The following is a 15,444-nucleotide window of genomic DNA, read 5'->3' as shown; positions in this document are numbered from 1 at the left end:
CTTCTGCCTCCCAGGTTCAAGCAATTCTCTTGCCTCAGCCTCCCAAGAAGCTGGGATTATAGGCATGTGCCACCACATCCCGCTAATTTTTATATTTTTAGTAGAGATGGGGTTTCACCATGTTGGCCAGGCTGGTCTTGAACTCCTGACCTCAGGTGATCCGCCCACCTCGCCCTCCCAAAGGGCTGGTATTATAGGCGTGAGCCACCATGCTCAGCCTAAAAAATTCATTTTAAATGGGAGGGCACTGTAACATGGTTGTCACTGCCCTATGGACAGGTCTGTTATATTTGGAAAAAAAATATGAAACTAAACATTCAAAGGTGTGTTTACTAACACTTAATTGGTGAGGTATGTTAAATTAAATTGAGGCTCAAGCTGCCTCCTTACATACTTTATTTTTATTTACTTATTTTTTTGAAACAGGGTCTTGCTCTGTTGCCCAGGATGGAGTACAGTGGTGCAATCATAGCTTACTGCAGCCTTGGCTTCCGGGGCTCAACCAGCCCTCCCACCTCAGCCTTCTGAGTAGCTGAGACCACCTGTGCATACCATTATGCCTGGTTAGTTAAAAAAAAAAAATTCTTTTTGGTAAAGATGGAGTCTCACTATGTTGCCTGGGCTGGTCTTGAACTCTTAGGCTCAAGCGATCCTCCTGCTTCGGTCTCCCAAAGTGCTGGGATTACAGGTGTCAGCCACCATGCCCAGCCTTCCTACACATTTTAATTTCAGCCAAAGGTTTCTCTGTATGCATAGTGAACTGGATGTGTAAACAGAATAGAACATACTCTTGCCAATCTCTGGTTTTGGCCAATCACAGGCAGTCAACTGTTCAAACTGTGTTCAAATAAGACAAATGCTGAGTTGTAACCAATCTGGCTGTTTTTGTATCTCACTTCCGATTTCCGTAGGTCACTTTCCTCTTTCTGTCCACAAGTCTCTCACCATTTGGCTGTGCTAGAGTCTTTCTAAGCCTCTATTCTGGTTAAGGGTCTGCCTGGGTTTACGAATCATTCTTTGCTCAACTAAACTGTGAACTTGAATTTGTCTAAAGTTTTTTCTTTTGAAACAGGCGTGTGCTTTGAAAAATAAACAAAGGATTAAATTTTATCACTAAATTCCGTCAGAATTTTTCATCTACTTCAATGATGACCATCCTTTTAAACCAGTACCCCCTTTTGTTAAAATTAAAAGTAGCACGCATTCCTCATCTACCCTGAAAAATCTCAGACTGGCTGTAACCGTCTATCTTCCCGCATATCCCAGGAGCCAAGAGAATTTTGTCCAGCTTTACTTCCTATAGCTTGAATTTTGAGCAGAGTTGATCACTATTTCCGTTTCAAATCTACACAGCTATATCAGCAGGCAGCAGGCATGTCCCCAAACCAGGCCCGCCTGTCCTGGAGATTCTCACCAACCCTGCAAGAAGGACGCCAGCACCCCAGGGGTGAGAAGCATGCTGGTCTAGCTAATGGATAAAACACAGTCAACTGCTGTGGGTTCCCCAAACGGTTCGGGATCACACAGAACAACAAACACACCCTTACTGAGTGCTCACTATGAGCCAGACATGGTGCTAAGTGACTTGTTTTTTTTTTTTGAGATGGAGTGTCACTCAGTCACCCAGGCTGGAGTGCAGTGGCGTGATCTTGGCTCACTGCAACCTCCGCCTCCTGGGTTCAAGCGATTCTCGTGCCTCAGCCTCCCAAGTAGCTGGGATTACAGGCACTCACCACCACGCCTGGCTAATTTTTTGTATTTTTAGTAGAGATGGGGGTTTCACCATGTTGGCCAGGCTGGTCTCGAACTCCTGACCTCAGGTGATCTTCCTGCCTCGGCCTGCCAAAGTGCTGGGATTACAGGTGTGAGCCGCTGCACCTGGCCTGACTTGTCTTTTTGATTTTATATACGACTCCCCTTAAGGGATACACCAACTCGACAAGGTTGGCGTGAGTACCCTCATTTTATAAGTGAGAAAACTAAGGCAGAGAAATGTTTAGTGACTTATCCCCAGCAACTTAGGAAGCCAAATCCTGTTTGTTCACCTGCCAGGTTACAGGACCCCCCGCCCACCAGCCAAGACACTAATTCCCCCTGTACAAATCCCCAAGTTTTGCCTTATCTGCACAGTACTCATACTATTATTTACTCAATCATTTTCTTTATTTTTTCTTTTTTTTTTTACTTTTTGAGTCAGAGTCTTGCTCTGTCACCCAGGCTGGAGTGCAGTGGCACGATCTCGGCTCACTGCAACCTCCGCCTCCCGAGTTCAAGCCAATGTCCTGCCTTAGCCTCCCAAGTAGCTAGGACTACAGGTGTGTGCCACCACACTTAGTTAATTTTTGTATTTTTAGTAGAGATGGGGTTTCTCCATGTTGGCCAGGCTGGTCTCGAACTCCTGAGCTCCGGTGATCATTCAATCATTTTCTTTACATTGATAAGATAGTTCTATTTTTTTCTAATACATGTGAAGCTGATCACCCAATTATTAGACATCTTACATGCACCATGGACCCCCTTATCCACACTCCATTCCCAAATCACATCCTGGTCTTCAGGGGAGCATGTGCCTCACCCAGGCACGCCCTCCACTGAGAACCTTCAGGAGGCTTGTGCTGGGCAGACCCTTCCGTGAGTCAGGCAGTTGTCACAATGGGGTCGTCAGATACATCCTAGACTTAGACACAGACAGAATGTGGACAACGTTCTGGGGAGAGCAAGAGCGTCACCCCGTTATGGGAACATTTCTCCAAGCCAAGAGTTGGAAAATTATCACCGGCAGGCCTACCACCTGTTTCTGTAAATAAAGTTTTATTGGAACACCGCCATATCTCGTTGTTTATGCACTGTCTGTGGCTGCTCTCTTATTATGAAGGCAGAGTTGAGTAGTTGCTACAGAGACCATAGAGCCACAAAGCCCAAAATGTTTACTAGCTGACCCTTTACAGAAAAGTTCTATTGACCCCTCTAGGCGAAGCATTTCCCATAAAAAAGTCAGCTTGTGGGCTGGGTGTGGTGGCTCATGCCTGTAATCTTAGCACTTTGGGAGGCCAAGGTAAGCGGATCACTTGAGGTCAGGAGTTCAAGATCAGCCTGGCCAATATAGTGAAACTGTCTCTACTAAAAATAACAAAATTAGCCAGACGTGGTGGTGTGCGCCTGTAATCCCAGCTACTTGGGAGGCTGAGGCAGGAGAAACCTGGGAGGCGGAAGTTGCAGTGAGTGGAGATGGCGCCACTGCACTCCAGCGTGGGTGACAGACTGAGACTCTGTCCCCCACCACCACCATAAAAAAGTCAGTTCATGAAAACTAACTCACAATGATACGGATATTACCTGCTGATAAGTAGACTTGAATCATGCTTAATTCAATTCTATTAACCACTATTTACTTATTGGGGAGCTACTATATGACACGCTCAGCTAGGGGCTGGCCTTACAGAGGTGAATAAGGCTGGGCTTCTGTTTCCTGGAGGAATCAGGATCTAAACAAGTGATTGCAATATAGCTCAAAGGCTGTCAGAACAGGATTTGATGTTTTATCTTCCTATAAAGTCGATTCTGGGAACCTGACCTTTTTGTTCTTTAAAACTTTGAACTTTTTTTTTTTTTTGAGACGGAGTCTTGCTCTGTTGCCCACACTGGCACGCATTGGCATAATCTTGGCTCACTGCAACCTCCACCTCCAGGGTTCAAGCAATTCTTCTGCCTCAGCCTCCCAAGTAGCTGGGACTACAGGTGCCCGCCACCATGCCCGGCTAATTTCTGTATTTTAGTAGAGATGGGGCTTCACCATGTTGCCCAGGCTGGTCTTGAATTCCTGACTTGAAGCGATCCACCCACATTGGACTCCCAACGTCCTGGGATTACAGGTGTGAGCCACTGCGCCTGGCCAAAACTTTGAAATCTTAAAATTATAACCATGGGCTAAGATTTATCTTCTCTCTCTCTCATTTTCTAAAAAAGCATAAATACTAGAAATGAAACTCTAATTCTGTGAAATGACTCATTAACTTTTGCAGGAAAGATCAACTTATTGGAATTTTTCATAATTGCCAAATTTGCTCTGGGCTCTCTAATACACAGTTCTAATCTCTCTGCTGAGAACGGAAAAAAAGAAAAGGTATCAAGACATCAAGGGAAACATGGTCAGTTAAAGAGCTAGCTTTTGTTTTTTAAGATTGAGTTTCTAAATTGGAATCCATATTAAATGGATCACATATTAACCCTCTGCTGAAAGAGGCATAAGGGACAGAGACAATGTCCCGGTTCAACCAAGATTTCACTATCTACTATCTGTCTTTGCTACTCCAACTAGGTACTAGGCAAATTAAGGGGAAAACCAATTTTTACATCCCTTGGATGTGATGAAATTGATTATCCTCACGCAGGGGAAACGAAGACAGAAAATAACAGGTGCCACTTCACACCGGTATATCTGTCCTGCCCTGATAACTGTTTATTTGTACCGGCTATTGACAGTGTTTTTGTATCATACAAAGAGGGTTTTCTACTGAACTTCAAAAGTAGAAATAGGATGCATCTGTTTCTAGGGAAACCTGAGCTTGGAGGCTGGCAGGCTTCGGTTCACACAGCACACCCCTCTGTTCCTGGTGGTCCACTGCACAGTGACATCCCTCCTCCTCGTTCACCTCATCCCACTTTTAAAAATTAATGCAACAATGAGAGATGATTGTTGATGCTCATTATTAAATCATTTATTCATCCCACACAATGATTCAGAATTATTCATTAAGCTTGCTGGAAGAAAGCTGGGTTTTACCTCCACGGTGGTTTGGGGAGAGACATGCTCTTTAAAAGGATATTTTATAACAACACAATTATCATAATTAAAAGCTACCCTGATATTCTGATGAGCTTTTGACATATTTTTGAGTACTGGCATTTCAGCACAAGGAGATAAATGAGACTGAAACAGTAATAGGGAATAATATTGCCATGGAGGGAGAAAAAAACCAAAGGCAATATTAAATACCAGCTGCCATCGTCACCCCCAATTTTATCCCAGCTTTTAAGTTAATGAATTTTACAAAATATCACTTGAACTTCTGGCTTTCCAAAATGAGTTCCAATTATGTTGTTGTGACCTGAGCCGCTTTCTGCATAACTGAGTCATGGATGCGTACAGCCCCCAAGAGCGCCCACCTACCTGAGCTTCCAAGCCCAGCAAGTCTCTGCCTGCAGTAGAGTGCATCCACATCTGACTCATCTCTCTTTCTGATGTTGCCTAAGATTTGTTCTGCATTTGGAAGGTCATCCAGCAAAGGGCCTGGTTTGGCAGGCCGCGGAAACTGACAGGGAATTGCGGAAAGGGCTCTCATCTCTCTGGCCTTCTCTGTGAAGCAGGTTTAGGTGAAGACCCTTAGGCCAGTGGCCAAGAAGAGGCGTCTTTGTATACCCGCAGGTGTTGCCTGGAGGAAGCAGTGGGAGGGGGTGCTTGCGAAGGGAGAGACAGACTGATGAGTGACCCCGGAGAGCCAGCCTGAGGACCAGAGCAGAGAGAGGCACAAGTGGCTTCCGTAAGACCGAAGCCACAGAGGCCACGGGTTGGGAACTTGATGGTCTGAACATGCTCCTGTCACCCAGGCTGGAGTGCAAGGGCGCAATCTGGGCTCACTGCAATCTCCACCTCCCAGGTTCAAGTGATTCTTCTGTCTCAGCCTCCAGAGTACCTGGGATTACAGGTGGGCACTACCAGGCCTGGCTAATTATTGTATTTTTTAGTAGAGACAGGGTTTCGCCATGTTGGCCAGCCTGGTCTCGAACTCCTGACTTCATGTGAACTCCTGACAGCCTGGTCTCGAACTCCTGACTTCATGTGAACTCCTGACACCTGGCCCAAAGACTTTGACTCATTCATTCATTCCACAAATACTGATAAAGCATTTATTATGAGCTAATATCGGAGCCACGCCTCCCAACTGCATAGCTGAATATAACCCTGTCCCTGCCCTCAGGGAGCTGACAGTTTAGCGGGGATTCAGACAAGTCAACACTTACAAATCCATTTGACAAGTGCTGGGATAAGAGAAGCTGAAGAACTTGGGGCACAGAGGAGGGGATAGCCTTATACAGAAGGTGTCAAAGTTGAGTGGGAGGTGGGATTTGGTGTCTCACACCTATAATCCCAGCGCTTTGGGATACCCAGGCGGGAGGGTCACTTGAGGCCAGTAATTTGATACCAGCCTGGGCAACACAGTGAGCCTTCCATCTGTGCAAAAAATAAAAAAAATTAGCCAGGCATCGTGGTGCTCTATTGTAGTCTCAGCTACTTGGCGGGCTGAGGTGGAAGGATCACTTGAGCCCAGGAATCCAGAGCTGCAGTGAGCTATGATCACAACATTGCACTCCAGCCTGAGTGACATAGTAAGACCCCATCTCAAGAAAAAAAATGCTGAGGCCAGGCATGGTGGCTCACACCTGTAATTCCAGCACTTTGGGAGGCTGAGGCAGGCAGATCACTTGAGGTCAGGAGTTTGAGACCATCCTGGCCAACATGGTGAAACCCCATCTTTACTAAAAATGCAAAAATGAGCCAGGCGTGGTGGTGCGTGCTTGTAATCCCAGTTACTCGGGAGGCTGAGGCAGGAGAATCACTCGAACTCGGGAGGTAGACGTTGTCGTGACCGGAGATCATGCCACTGCACTGCAGCCTGGGTGACAGAGTGAGACTCTGTCTCAAACAACAAAAAATTCCTGAGTGGGCCTAGGCAGGTGAACCAGAAGCAGCCGGAGGGGAAGGCGGATGTGACTGAGCAGGGCCCTGGACACTGCAGTGAGGAACTGGGCCAGACCTGGGGGTGAAGGGAAGCCTCACACTGGGCAGTCAGTTACACGCCCATCTTGCTGTTAGGTGCAGAATGAACTAGAATGGGCAAGAGCAGAGCAGGAAGCACTGTGCAGAGCTGCTGCTGGGACCCAGATTAGACAGTGGACAGGCTACAGAGACAATTGAAGGGACATGAAATGACCAAGTGCCTTCAGCTAGTGAGCTCCTCCGGAGATGGAGCCACTGGATTCCAGCGCCTGATGTCACTGAGAGTGGAATAAGGAAACTAACCCCCCTGCTCGGTCTCACGCCTACCAAGCAGCCTCCTGATTATAATTGGGCTTCCCATGTAGCTCTGCCTACGGGAAGAGAAAGCACTGCTGGGGCAGAGGCCAGGGCTGCAGGCTTACCCTAAATTAATCAACTGCCATTCTGGTTGTGGCTATCAAGTCTCTGGGAGCTGGGATAACTGGAGACAAGAGACCAGCCCGTGATTTGCCAACAACTCTGGTTCCTGAGCTTGAGGGGTTGCAGTTCTGAGTGGGCAGGGGGCTGGGGCATCATGGGTACGATGCCACCCTGTAGGGCCCTTGGTGGGTGGTCAACAGGCTTCTCCCAAGGGTGCTCTGTTAGAGCTCACACCTGTAATTTATAACTCTTTTGGGGGCCAAGGCAAGGGGATCATTTGAGGCCAGGAATTCAAGCCCGGCCAGGTACAACACAGTGAGATCCCATTTCTACACATAATTTAAAAAATTAGCTGGGCATGGTGGCGTGTGCCTATAGTCTCAGTTTCTCAGAAGGTAGAGGTGGGAAGATTGCTTAAGCCTAGGAGGTCGAGGCTGCAGCGAGCCATGATCACGCCACTGCATTCCAGTCTGGGTGACAGAGCAAGACTCTCTCAGTAAATAAATACATAAATAAATTTAGAGCTGTGGGTCTTCTCGATATCTGGGGGTGCTCCGTCCTACAATGGGAAAACCACAGAACTACATACCACTCAGGAATGCGGTTGACAAGAAAAAAGAACTCAGGGCAGTCATGGGTTTTACTCATCTAACATTAGATCTGGCTGGCTGCGGTGGCTCACACCTGTAATCCCAGCGCTTTGGAAGGCCGAGGTGGGTGGATCACCTGAGGTCAGGAGTTTCAAGACCAGCCTAGCCAACACGGTGAAACTAAACCTGGCCAACCTGTCTCTACTAAAAATACAAAAATTAGCTGGATGTGGTGACAGCCACCTGTAATCCCAGGTACTCAGCAGGCTGAGACAGAAAAATTGCTTTAACCCAGGAGACAGAGGTTGCAGTGAGCCGAGATCGTGCCACTGCACTCCAGCCTGGGTGACAAGAGCGGGAGTCCATCTCAAAAAAAACCACTATAGGATATGAAAGGAATCACTTCAGTGGCGTTAAATGTTCTCTCTGGCTTTATTCTCCGTTACAGAATAGTCTCCATGGTGGTGCTCATGCCATCTTGATGCTTTGTTTCCTTGTCATCAAGACAGTTTTGTGCACCAACTCAAGCATGGCATGAAATTTCAAAGGCCTTAATAGAAGTTTTCTAACTTTATCTCCATGGAACAGCTGGAAAACATCTCCAATTATATGAGCTTTCTGCAAAATGTCTCGAAAACACGGAAGTGTCGGCTGGGTTTGGTGGCTCACACCTGTAATCCCAGATGGGACTAAATCCGTTCCTCTCTCCCGATTCTAGAGGAGAACTTAATCCACCTCACCAGAGGAAAACTGATCAGGTCCTGTGGCCTTGAGAAGCCAACATAGGCAAATCACTTGAGGTCAGGAGTTTGGAACCAGCCTGGCCAACATGGTGAAACCCCATTTCTACTAAAAGTACAAAAATTAGCCGGGCGTGGTGGTCAGCGTCTGTAATCCCAGCTACTTGGGAGGCCGAGGCATGAGAATCGCTGGAATCCGGGAGGCAGTGGTTGCAGTGAGCCGAGATTTTGCCGCTGCACTCCAGCCTGGGCAACAGACCAAGACTTTGTCTCAAAAAAAAAAAAAAAAAGAAAAAAGAAAGAAAAGAAGGTAAGCCCTGGTGAAAGGAAGAATGAGGACAAAGAGAAGAGACGCAACTGTTGGCAAAACTGGAATTTGCCAAGTACACTGGTAACCCAGGAAATCCACCTAGAACAGACTATTTCTCTTGAAAGGCCCATGGCAGGTGCTACCAGAAAAATAAAGGAGGTGGGTGGGCTAGTGCCTTAGAGCACCGTCAGAAACTGAGATGTGACCTCCAGAAATAGAACGTCTTCATTCTGTGTGTACACGCGTGTGTTACATGTATGACTGGCGGCAAAAGATGGGACTAAATCCATTACTCTCTCCTGATTCTAGAAGAGAACTTAATCCACCTTGCCAGAGGAAAACTGATCAGGCCCCAGGAACTGTCCACTAAAGTCACATCCCAGGATTTTCTGGGTCACAGCTGACGAATACTGGAGGGAAGCTTGGCTCTTAAAGATCGTCTGCTCTTGAGCAAGGTGCCTGCTTCCCAGAGAAGTGAAAGCAGATGTCCCTGGCATCTTGCCTTCTCCTAAGGCACATGCAAGCCACATTCATACCCACCTGCACCACCTGGTCTCCTCCCCCCAATAAACCCCTCCTGCCACTTCCAGAACCCCCATCTTCAACTATGAGCAGCTATGGCACACTGAGTACTTAGGCTACGGGCTATTCTCCATGTCTTAGAGGCCTTTCTAATTTACTCCTCGAAACCATCCTGCAAGAGGGCTACTATTACTATTCCTGTTTTACAGATGAGGAAACTGAGGCGCAGGAGGATCAGGTAGCCAGCCATGCAGTCTGCAAGTCCAAGAGCTGGGATCAGAACTCCCGGCCTAGTCCTCTCTCCCTTTTTGCCACATGCAGCGGGACGGGAGAAGGATCTGGAAATGCCCTCTCTAGACGTGCCCTTCCTCCCTGAAACCCGTGGCCCGGGACATCTACCTGCGTGGATGAACTTCTCTGCCAGCTTCTTCCGAGCGGGCTTGCTGAGGTTGAAGTAGTCGTCGTCGTCCTCGTCAATACTCTCCAGGAACAGCGGGATGTGCTGGAAGACGATGGCATGCTGGCAGTGCCGCTGCCTCGCGATGCTCAGCTGCTCGTCCAGCCACTGGTCCTGCGCCTGCTTCAGGCTGGGGCACTTGGAGGGGTTCTGGTAGAACTGGGAGTTGAGGACCAGGAACAGGACGCCCCCGACCCAGAAGCTGAAGTAGTCGTCTCCCCAAGTTTGGCAGAACTCCTCGACGGTCTCGGCCGAGGGGGCGTTGCCGATGTCGTGGTTGCCGCTGACGAGGACCAATGGGATCGCCCTGTCCACCGTTCTGAGCACTCGCTTCAGGTCCTCCGTCTGCTCCGTCCGCCACGGCTTCCCTGGAAGAGCGAGGGTCACGTCCTGACACAGCCAGAGGCTTATTCACTTGAAATGACTAACTTAAGTACTTACTAACATAAAATTAAAAGAGAGAGTAATCTAGAAATCCACTTGACCTGGCACATGGAAACTGCAAAATGCAGTCATGTGCTAAAAGCAAACCAACAAGTCCGGTGGGGCCTCTGCCCATCCTTCCCCAGGACACCTTAGAAATTCCATGACTACATGGCCCCCTGCCCCATGTTGCTGAGCGATGGTTTGAAGTCAATCCTGAGATTAAATATTAGTGGACCGGGCACGGCGGCTCACATCTGTAATCCCAGCACTTTGGGAGGCTGAGGTGGGAGATCACTTGAGTCCAGGAATTCCGAGACAAACCTAGGCACTATAGTGGGACCCTGTCTTCATAAAAAGAAAATCAGGCTGGATGTGGTGGCTCACACCTGTAATACCAGCACTTTGGGAAGCACAGGAGGGTGGATCATCTGAGGTCAGGAGTTCGAGACCAGCCTGGACAACGTGGTGAAACCCCATCTCTAACCCCATCTCTACTAAAAATACAAAAATTAGCTGGGCATGGGTGCGGGTGCCTGTAATCCCAGCTACTCGGGAGGCTGAGGCAGGAGAATCGCTTGAACTCGGGAGGCGGAGGTTGCAGTGAGCCGAGATCACACCATTGCCTGGGCAACAAGAGAGAATCTCTGCCTTAGCCTCCCCAAGTACTGGGATTACAGGTGTGAGCCACCGCGCCCAGCAGAACATGCATTCTCTAACTGCTGAATACCAAGTTCCTCATATTTCCACTCAATCAAACTCGTTAATGGTGTGGTTCAAATTTTCTGTGACATTATCCTTTTCTTTTGGCCTGTTGATGTATATTCGTTTCTGACAGACTTGGTTAAGTTGTCACTGTAACTGTGGATTGATCTGTCTCTTTTTGTAATTCTGCCAAGGTTCATGCCATCTACTTTTAGTTACATTGTTAGATGTGTAAGCGTTCAGAATTTCAATATCTCACTGAAATAGTTTTATATTTAACCCTAATGAAATAAATAAATATCAAGATAAGAAACAGGCGATCTATATTAATGCTATGAGAAGATCTTTAATATACAGTAAGTTAATAACATAAGGCACAGAGGAATAAAATCAAATATAAATTTTTAAAAGCCTCACATATATTCCTGTATTATGAATAAAATGTCCACCAAGATTCAAAGAAAACTGTTAACTCTGGTTAAATCCAGAAACAGAAGGAGAGAGGGAGGAGAGGGAGTCTTACATTTGGTTTAAAACCCTTTATATTAGGCTGGTGCAAAAGTAATTGCAGTTTTTGCCATTGAAAGTAATGGCAAAAAATCACAATTACTTTTGCACCAACCTAAATACTACTTTCTTTCTTTCCCTGCCTCTCTCCCTTCCTTCCCTCCTTTCCCTTCTCCCTTCCTTCTTTCCTTCCTCCCTTTGCCCAAGCTTATGTATAATTTTCACTGAAAAAAAAAAAAAAAGAACTCAAAGGTTTTGGCTCCATGGTTCTAGGGCTTAAAGAAGATCGAGGAAGTCACTCAGGTGGCTGGAATGAATGTTTGGATTCGGAGCCCCAGGGCCAGCCTAGATCAACTCAGACCAGCCATGAGGCCAACGTGGACTGCAGACAAACCCCCAGCACCCCTGGAAGAGAGGACTCTTGGTCCCTGGAGCAGGCAGGACCTGCTTCTACTGAAGGCTGAGCAGACTGGGCTTCGGACCCCAGCTCCTGCTGCAGGGGTTGGCCAGCCTTTCCTGAGCGCATTCCACTGGCCCCCAGAGATGGAAGGTGGCTGCACGGCCTGAAGCCCAATGGAGGGAGCCTTAGGGAGAAGCAGGTCCTGCCTGCACCAGAAACCAGGAGGCCTCTCTCTCGGGGGTGCTGGGGGTTCGTTCACCTGCCGTCTGCATCGAAGGTGCCATTGATTGACATTGCTTCTTCAGCCCAACCCAGACTGCAGGCATCTGTGTTGACTTACATGATCCTCTCTAAGACTCCATTGGTTGGTTCTTTTCCCATGCCAGTTTAGGAATGACAAGTCCTTTGCAGCTATGAACACAACAAACTCGCTCAAAGAGACCCTTGTGGTCCAAGGCTGATTCATCACCACTTTCCTCACTGGATTTTCTCAAAGACCTGAAAGCGGCCCCTCTTACTTCCTCTTCTTTCTGTTCACACTGACTTGGGGATTTGGGGACATTCGATCACTGACAATACTTTCTAGCACTTCCTACAGGCCAGGCACTGTTCTCAGAGCTGTGTGTGCACCGACTCACTTCCTCTGGACACCGGGGGAGGAGGAGGGATTTGAACTTGGTGCTCCAGATCAGGGTGCTGTCTACAGGGTCCTGGTCACAAACTAAGGTCCTTGCTCTTAGGGTGACTTCTCTTGGCTGCCCTGAGACACAGGATGAGGACTTTATAATACACTGGGGTGTGGAGCATCCCCTGTTCTTGATTTTCAAAGGCATTAATCATGGCCCTTCACCTGCTAACTGAAGCAAGTATGGAAAATGTCCGAATCCCTAATGACCATAAACAGAAAAGTTAAGAAGGGGCAGTTCAAAAGAAAGGCTTACTTGGGAAGGAAACCTTGTCTGGAAGCAACCAACAAGGAAGAGCTGGGAATTACACACGGTAACGTGATGTGTGTTTCCAAACAAAGAGGTATGCTGCTTTTGGGGAAACCACCAATATCCTCCAATAATCTGTTAAAAAACAAACAAACAAACAAACAAAACCATGCAGCTCATCTTCCCTGAATTTCCTCCAGCAAAGATGAGCCTCTTGGCAGGGCGTAGTGATTGATGCCTATAATCCCAGCACTTTGGGAGGCCGAGGCGGGCAGATCACTTGAGGTCAAGAGTTCAAGACCAACCTGGCCAACATGGTGAAACCCCATCTCTGCTAAAAATAGAAAAATTAGCCAGGCGTGGTGGCATATACCTGTTATCCCAGCTACTTGGGAGGCTGAGGCAGCAGAATCACTTGAACGCGAGAGGCAGAGGTTGCAGTGAGCAGCTGAGACCACGCCACTGTACTCCAGCCAGGGCAACAGAGTGAGATTCTGTCTCAAAAAAATTATTTTTATCTATTGTTGAAAAATAATAATCAAAAAAAGATGAGCCTCCTTCTTGTGTAGCTTTTCCAACACTTTCTATACCTCTTTCTATACCTCTTTCTACACCTCTTTCTACACCTCTTTCTACACCTCTTTCTACGCCTCTTTCTACGCCTCTTTCTACGCCTCTTTCTACGCCTCTTTCTATGCCTCTTTCTACGCCTCTTTCTACACCTCTTTCTACACCTCTTTCTACACCTCTTGCACAGAGTTACAAGTGCTGCGGTGGAATGAGCGTGCCCTGGGGTTGGTCTCTTCCCCTTACAAGCTGCACGGCCTTGGGTAAGTCCCTTGGTTCCTCTGAGTCTTGGTTTCATTGTGTATGAAATGGGGATGATTAATTCCCATCCCTCCGGAATGGCTGTAAGAATTCCTACTAGGATAATGATGCCTAGAGTCTGGTACAAACAAGAATGCAAAGCTGTCGGCTGTCTGCTTTCCACATCCCCTCCCCCGAAATGTAATACATTCTTCCATTTTTATCAGTGACCCACTGTGTGTGCCTAACAACCAGTAAATCGTTTCGGAAGGAATGAAAATCTTCCCCAGGGACAGAAATAGTTTTTAGTTAAGAATTTAGAAATAAAAGAGTAAATCCTAGATTACAAAAAGCCAAGTTGAATGCAAACGTTTGCATGATCTTTAATAAGCTCTCATTTGCATATATCAGAATCTCTGTAGGGTTACATACAATATTAACAACAACTTAGTATTAACAAAGATCACAGCACAACTTAGCAGAACTTCCTGAAAAATAGTCCCATTGAGGCTGGGCGCAGTGGCTCATGCCTGTAATCCTAAGACTTTGGGAGGCTGAGGCAGGAGGAGGATCATTTGAGGTCAGGAGTTCGAGACCAGCCTGGCTAATGTGGCAAAACCCCATCTCTACTAAAAATACAAAAATTAGCTGGGCATGGTGGCGTGGGCCTGTAATCCCAGCTACTCAGGAAGCTGAGACAGGAGAATTGCTTGAACGCGGGAGGTGGAGGTTGCAGTGAGCCAAGATTGCACCACTGCACTCCAGCCTGGGTGACAAGAGCAAAATTCTGTCTCAAAAAAGTCCCATCGTATATGAGAACCCAGTCTCATCGTATATGAGGCTGGCCAAAGCCAACCTCACCAGCATCGTGAACAGAAAAAAATAGAAACCTGTCCAAGGACACAGAGCTTCAATGAGTTTCCTGTCTCATGCAGGGTTCTGTGTTCACAAAAAGAATGTATATAAAGGACAGGAAGAAAGGCAGGGAAAAAAGGGGAAAGACTCTGAAAAATGGCAAGAAATGACTCAGAAGAGGGGCAGAGAAGGATTGTTCTGGGGTCTCCAAGGTGGGTAAGAGGTATCTGCTGAGAAGTGGGTGCCAAGAGTATAGGGACTCCAATGTCAGCACACACCTGACCCCCATGGAGAGGAGTCCTGGGTGGGAATGGCGAGAGCAGTGTGGAAAGCTGCAAAGTGCTTAAAACACTTAAAAAAACTTTAATGCAATCGGTCAAAATAAAACTAGGAAGTAAAAAGCATTATAACGATAATTACAAAATCCTTATTTGTATCAGTGGTACCATGAGAGGTATGATTTATTTTTTTCCATATTCATTAAGGCAGACATTAGTATCTTGGTTTTTTTCCAAATAGCCTTAAAATACATTGTCTAATAAAACCTCTTTGTGAATTAGGAAGAGAAATAAACATCCTTAACTGGATAAAGGACATCTGTAAATAAGAATAGCTATGATCATAGGTAATGGTGAAAGACTAACTGCCTTCCCCCAAGATCAGGAACAAGACAAGGAGGTCTGATCTCACACTCTCACTGAAATTCATACTAGAAATCCTAGTCAGTGCAATAGGCAGGCAGGCAGGCAGGGAAGGAAGGGAAGGAAGGGAAGGAAGGAAAGGAAGGCAGGGAGGAAGGAAGGGAAAGGAAGGAGAGGAAGGCAAGGAAGGCAAGGGAGGCAGGAAGGCGGGAAGGGAAGGGAAGGAAGGAAAGGAAGGTTGAGAAGGAAGGGAAGGAAGGGAAGGGAGGAAGGAAGGAAAGGAAGGAAGGGGAGGAAGGGAGGGACGGGAAGGAAGGGGAGGAAGGGAGGGACGGGAAGGAAGGGAAGGAAGGG

The 15,444-nt window shown here is 47.1% G+C and overlaps 1 protein-coding gene across 2 annotated transcripts in view; it reads right to left on the bottom strand.

Moving 5' to 3' along the window:
- Positions 1–15,444, bottom strand: part of CPPED1 (calcineurin-like phosphoesterase domain containing 1) — a 145,140-nt gene that overhangs the window by 39,436 nt on the left and 90,260 nt on the right. The window contains exon 3 of one of the 2 annotated variants that reach the window (XM_011961504.1): positions 9,760–10,185. The exons of the other annotated variant lie outside the window; for it this stretch is intronic. Coding sequence (XP_011816894.1) covers positions 9,760–10,185 — 426 coding nt within the window. The remainder of the gene's footprint in view (positions 1–9,759; positions 10,186–15,444) is intronic. 2 annotated transcript variants of the gene reach the window in all.

Source organism: Colobus angolensis, unplaced genomic scaffold (assembly GCF_000951035.1).
Source record: "Colobus angolensis palliatus isolate OR3802 unplaced genomic scaffold, Cang.pa_1.0 Scaffold116, whole genome shotgun sequence".
NCBI lineage: Eukaryota > Metazoa > Chordata > Mammalia > Primates > Cercopithecidae > Colobus > Colobus angolensis.
Note: the sequence above shows the minus strand (reverse complement) of the source record. Positions and strands in the feature narration are given on the sequence as shown.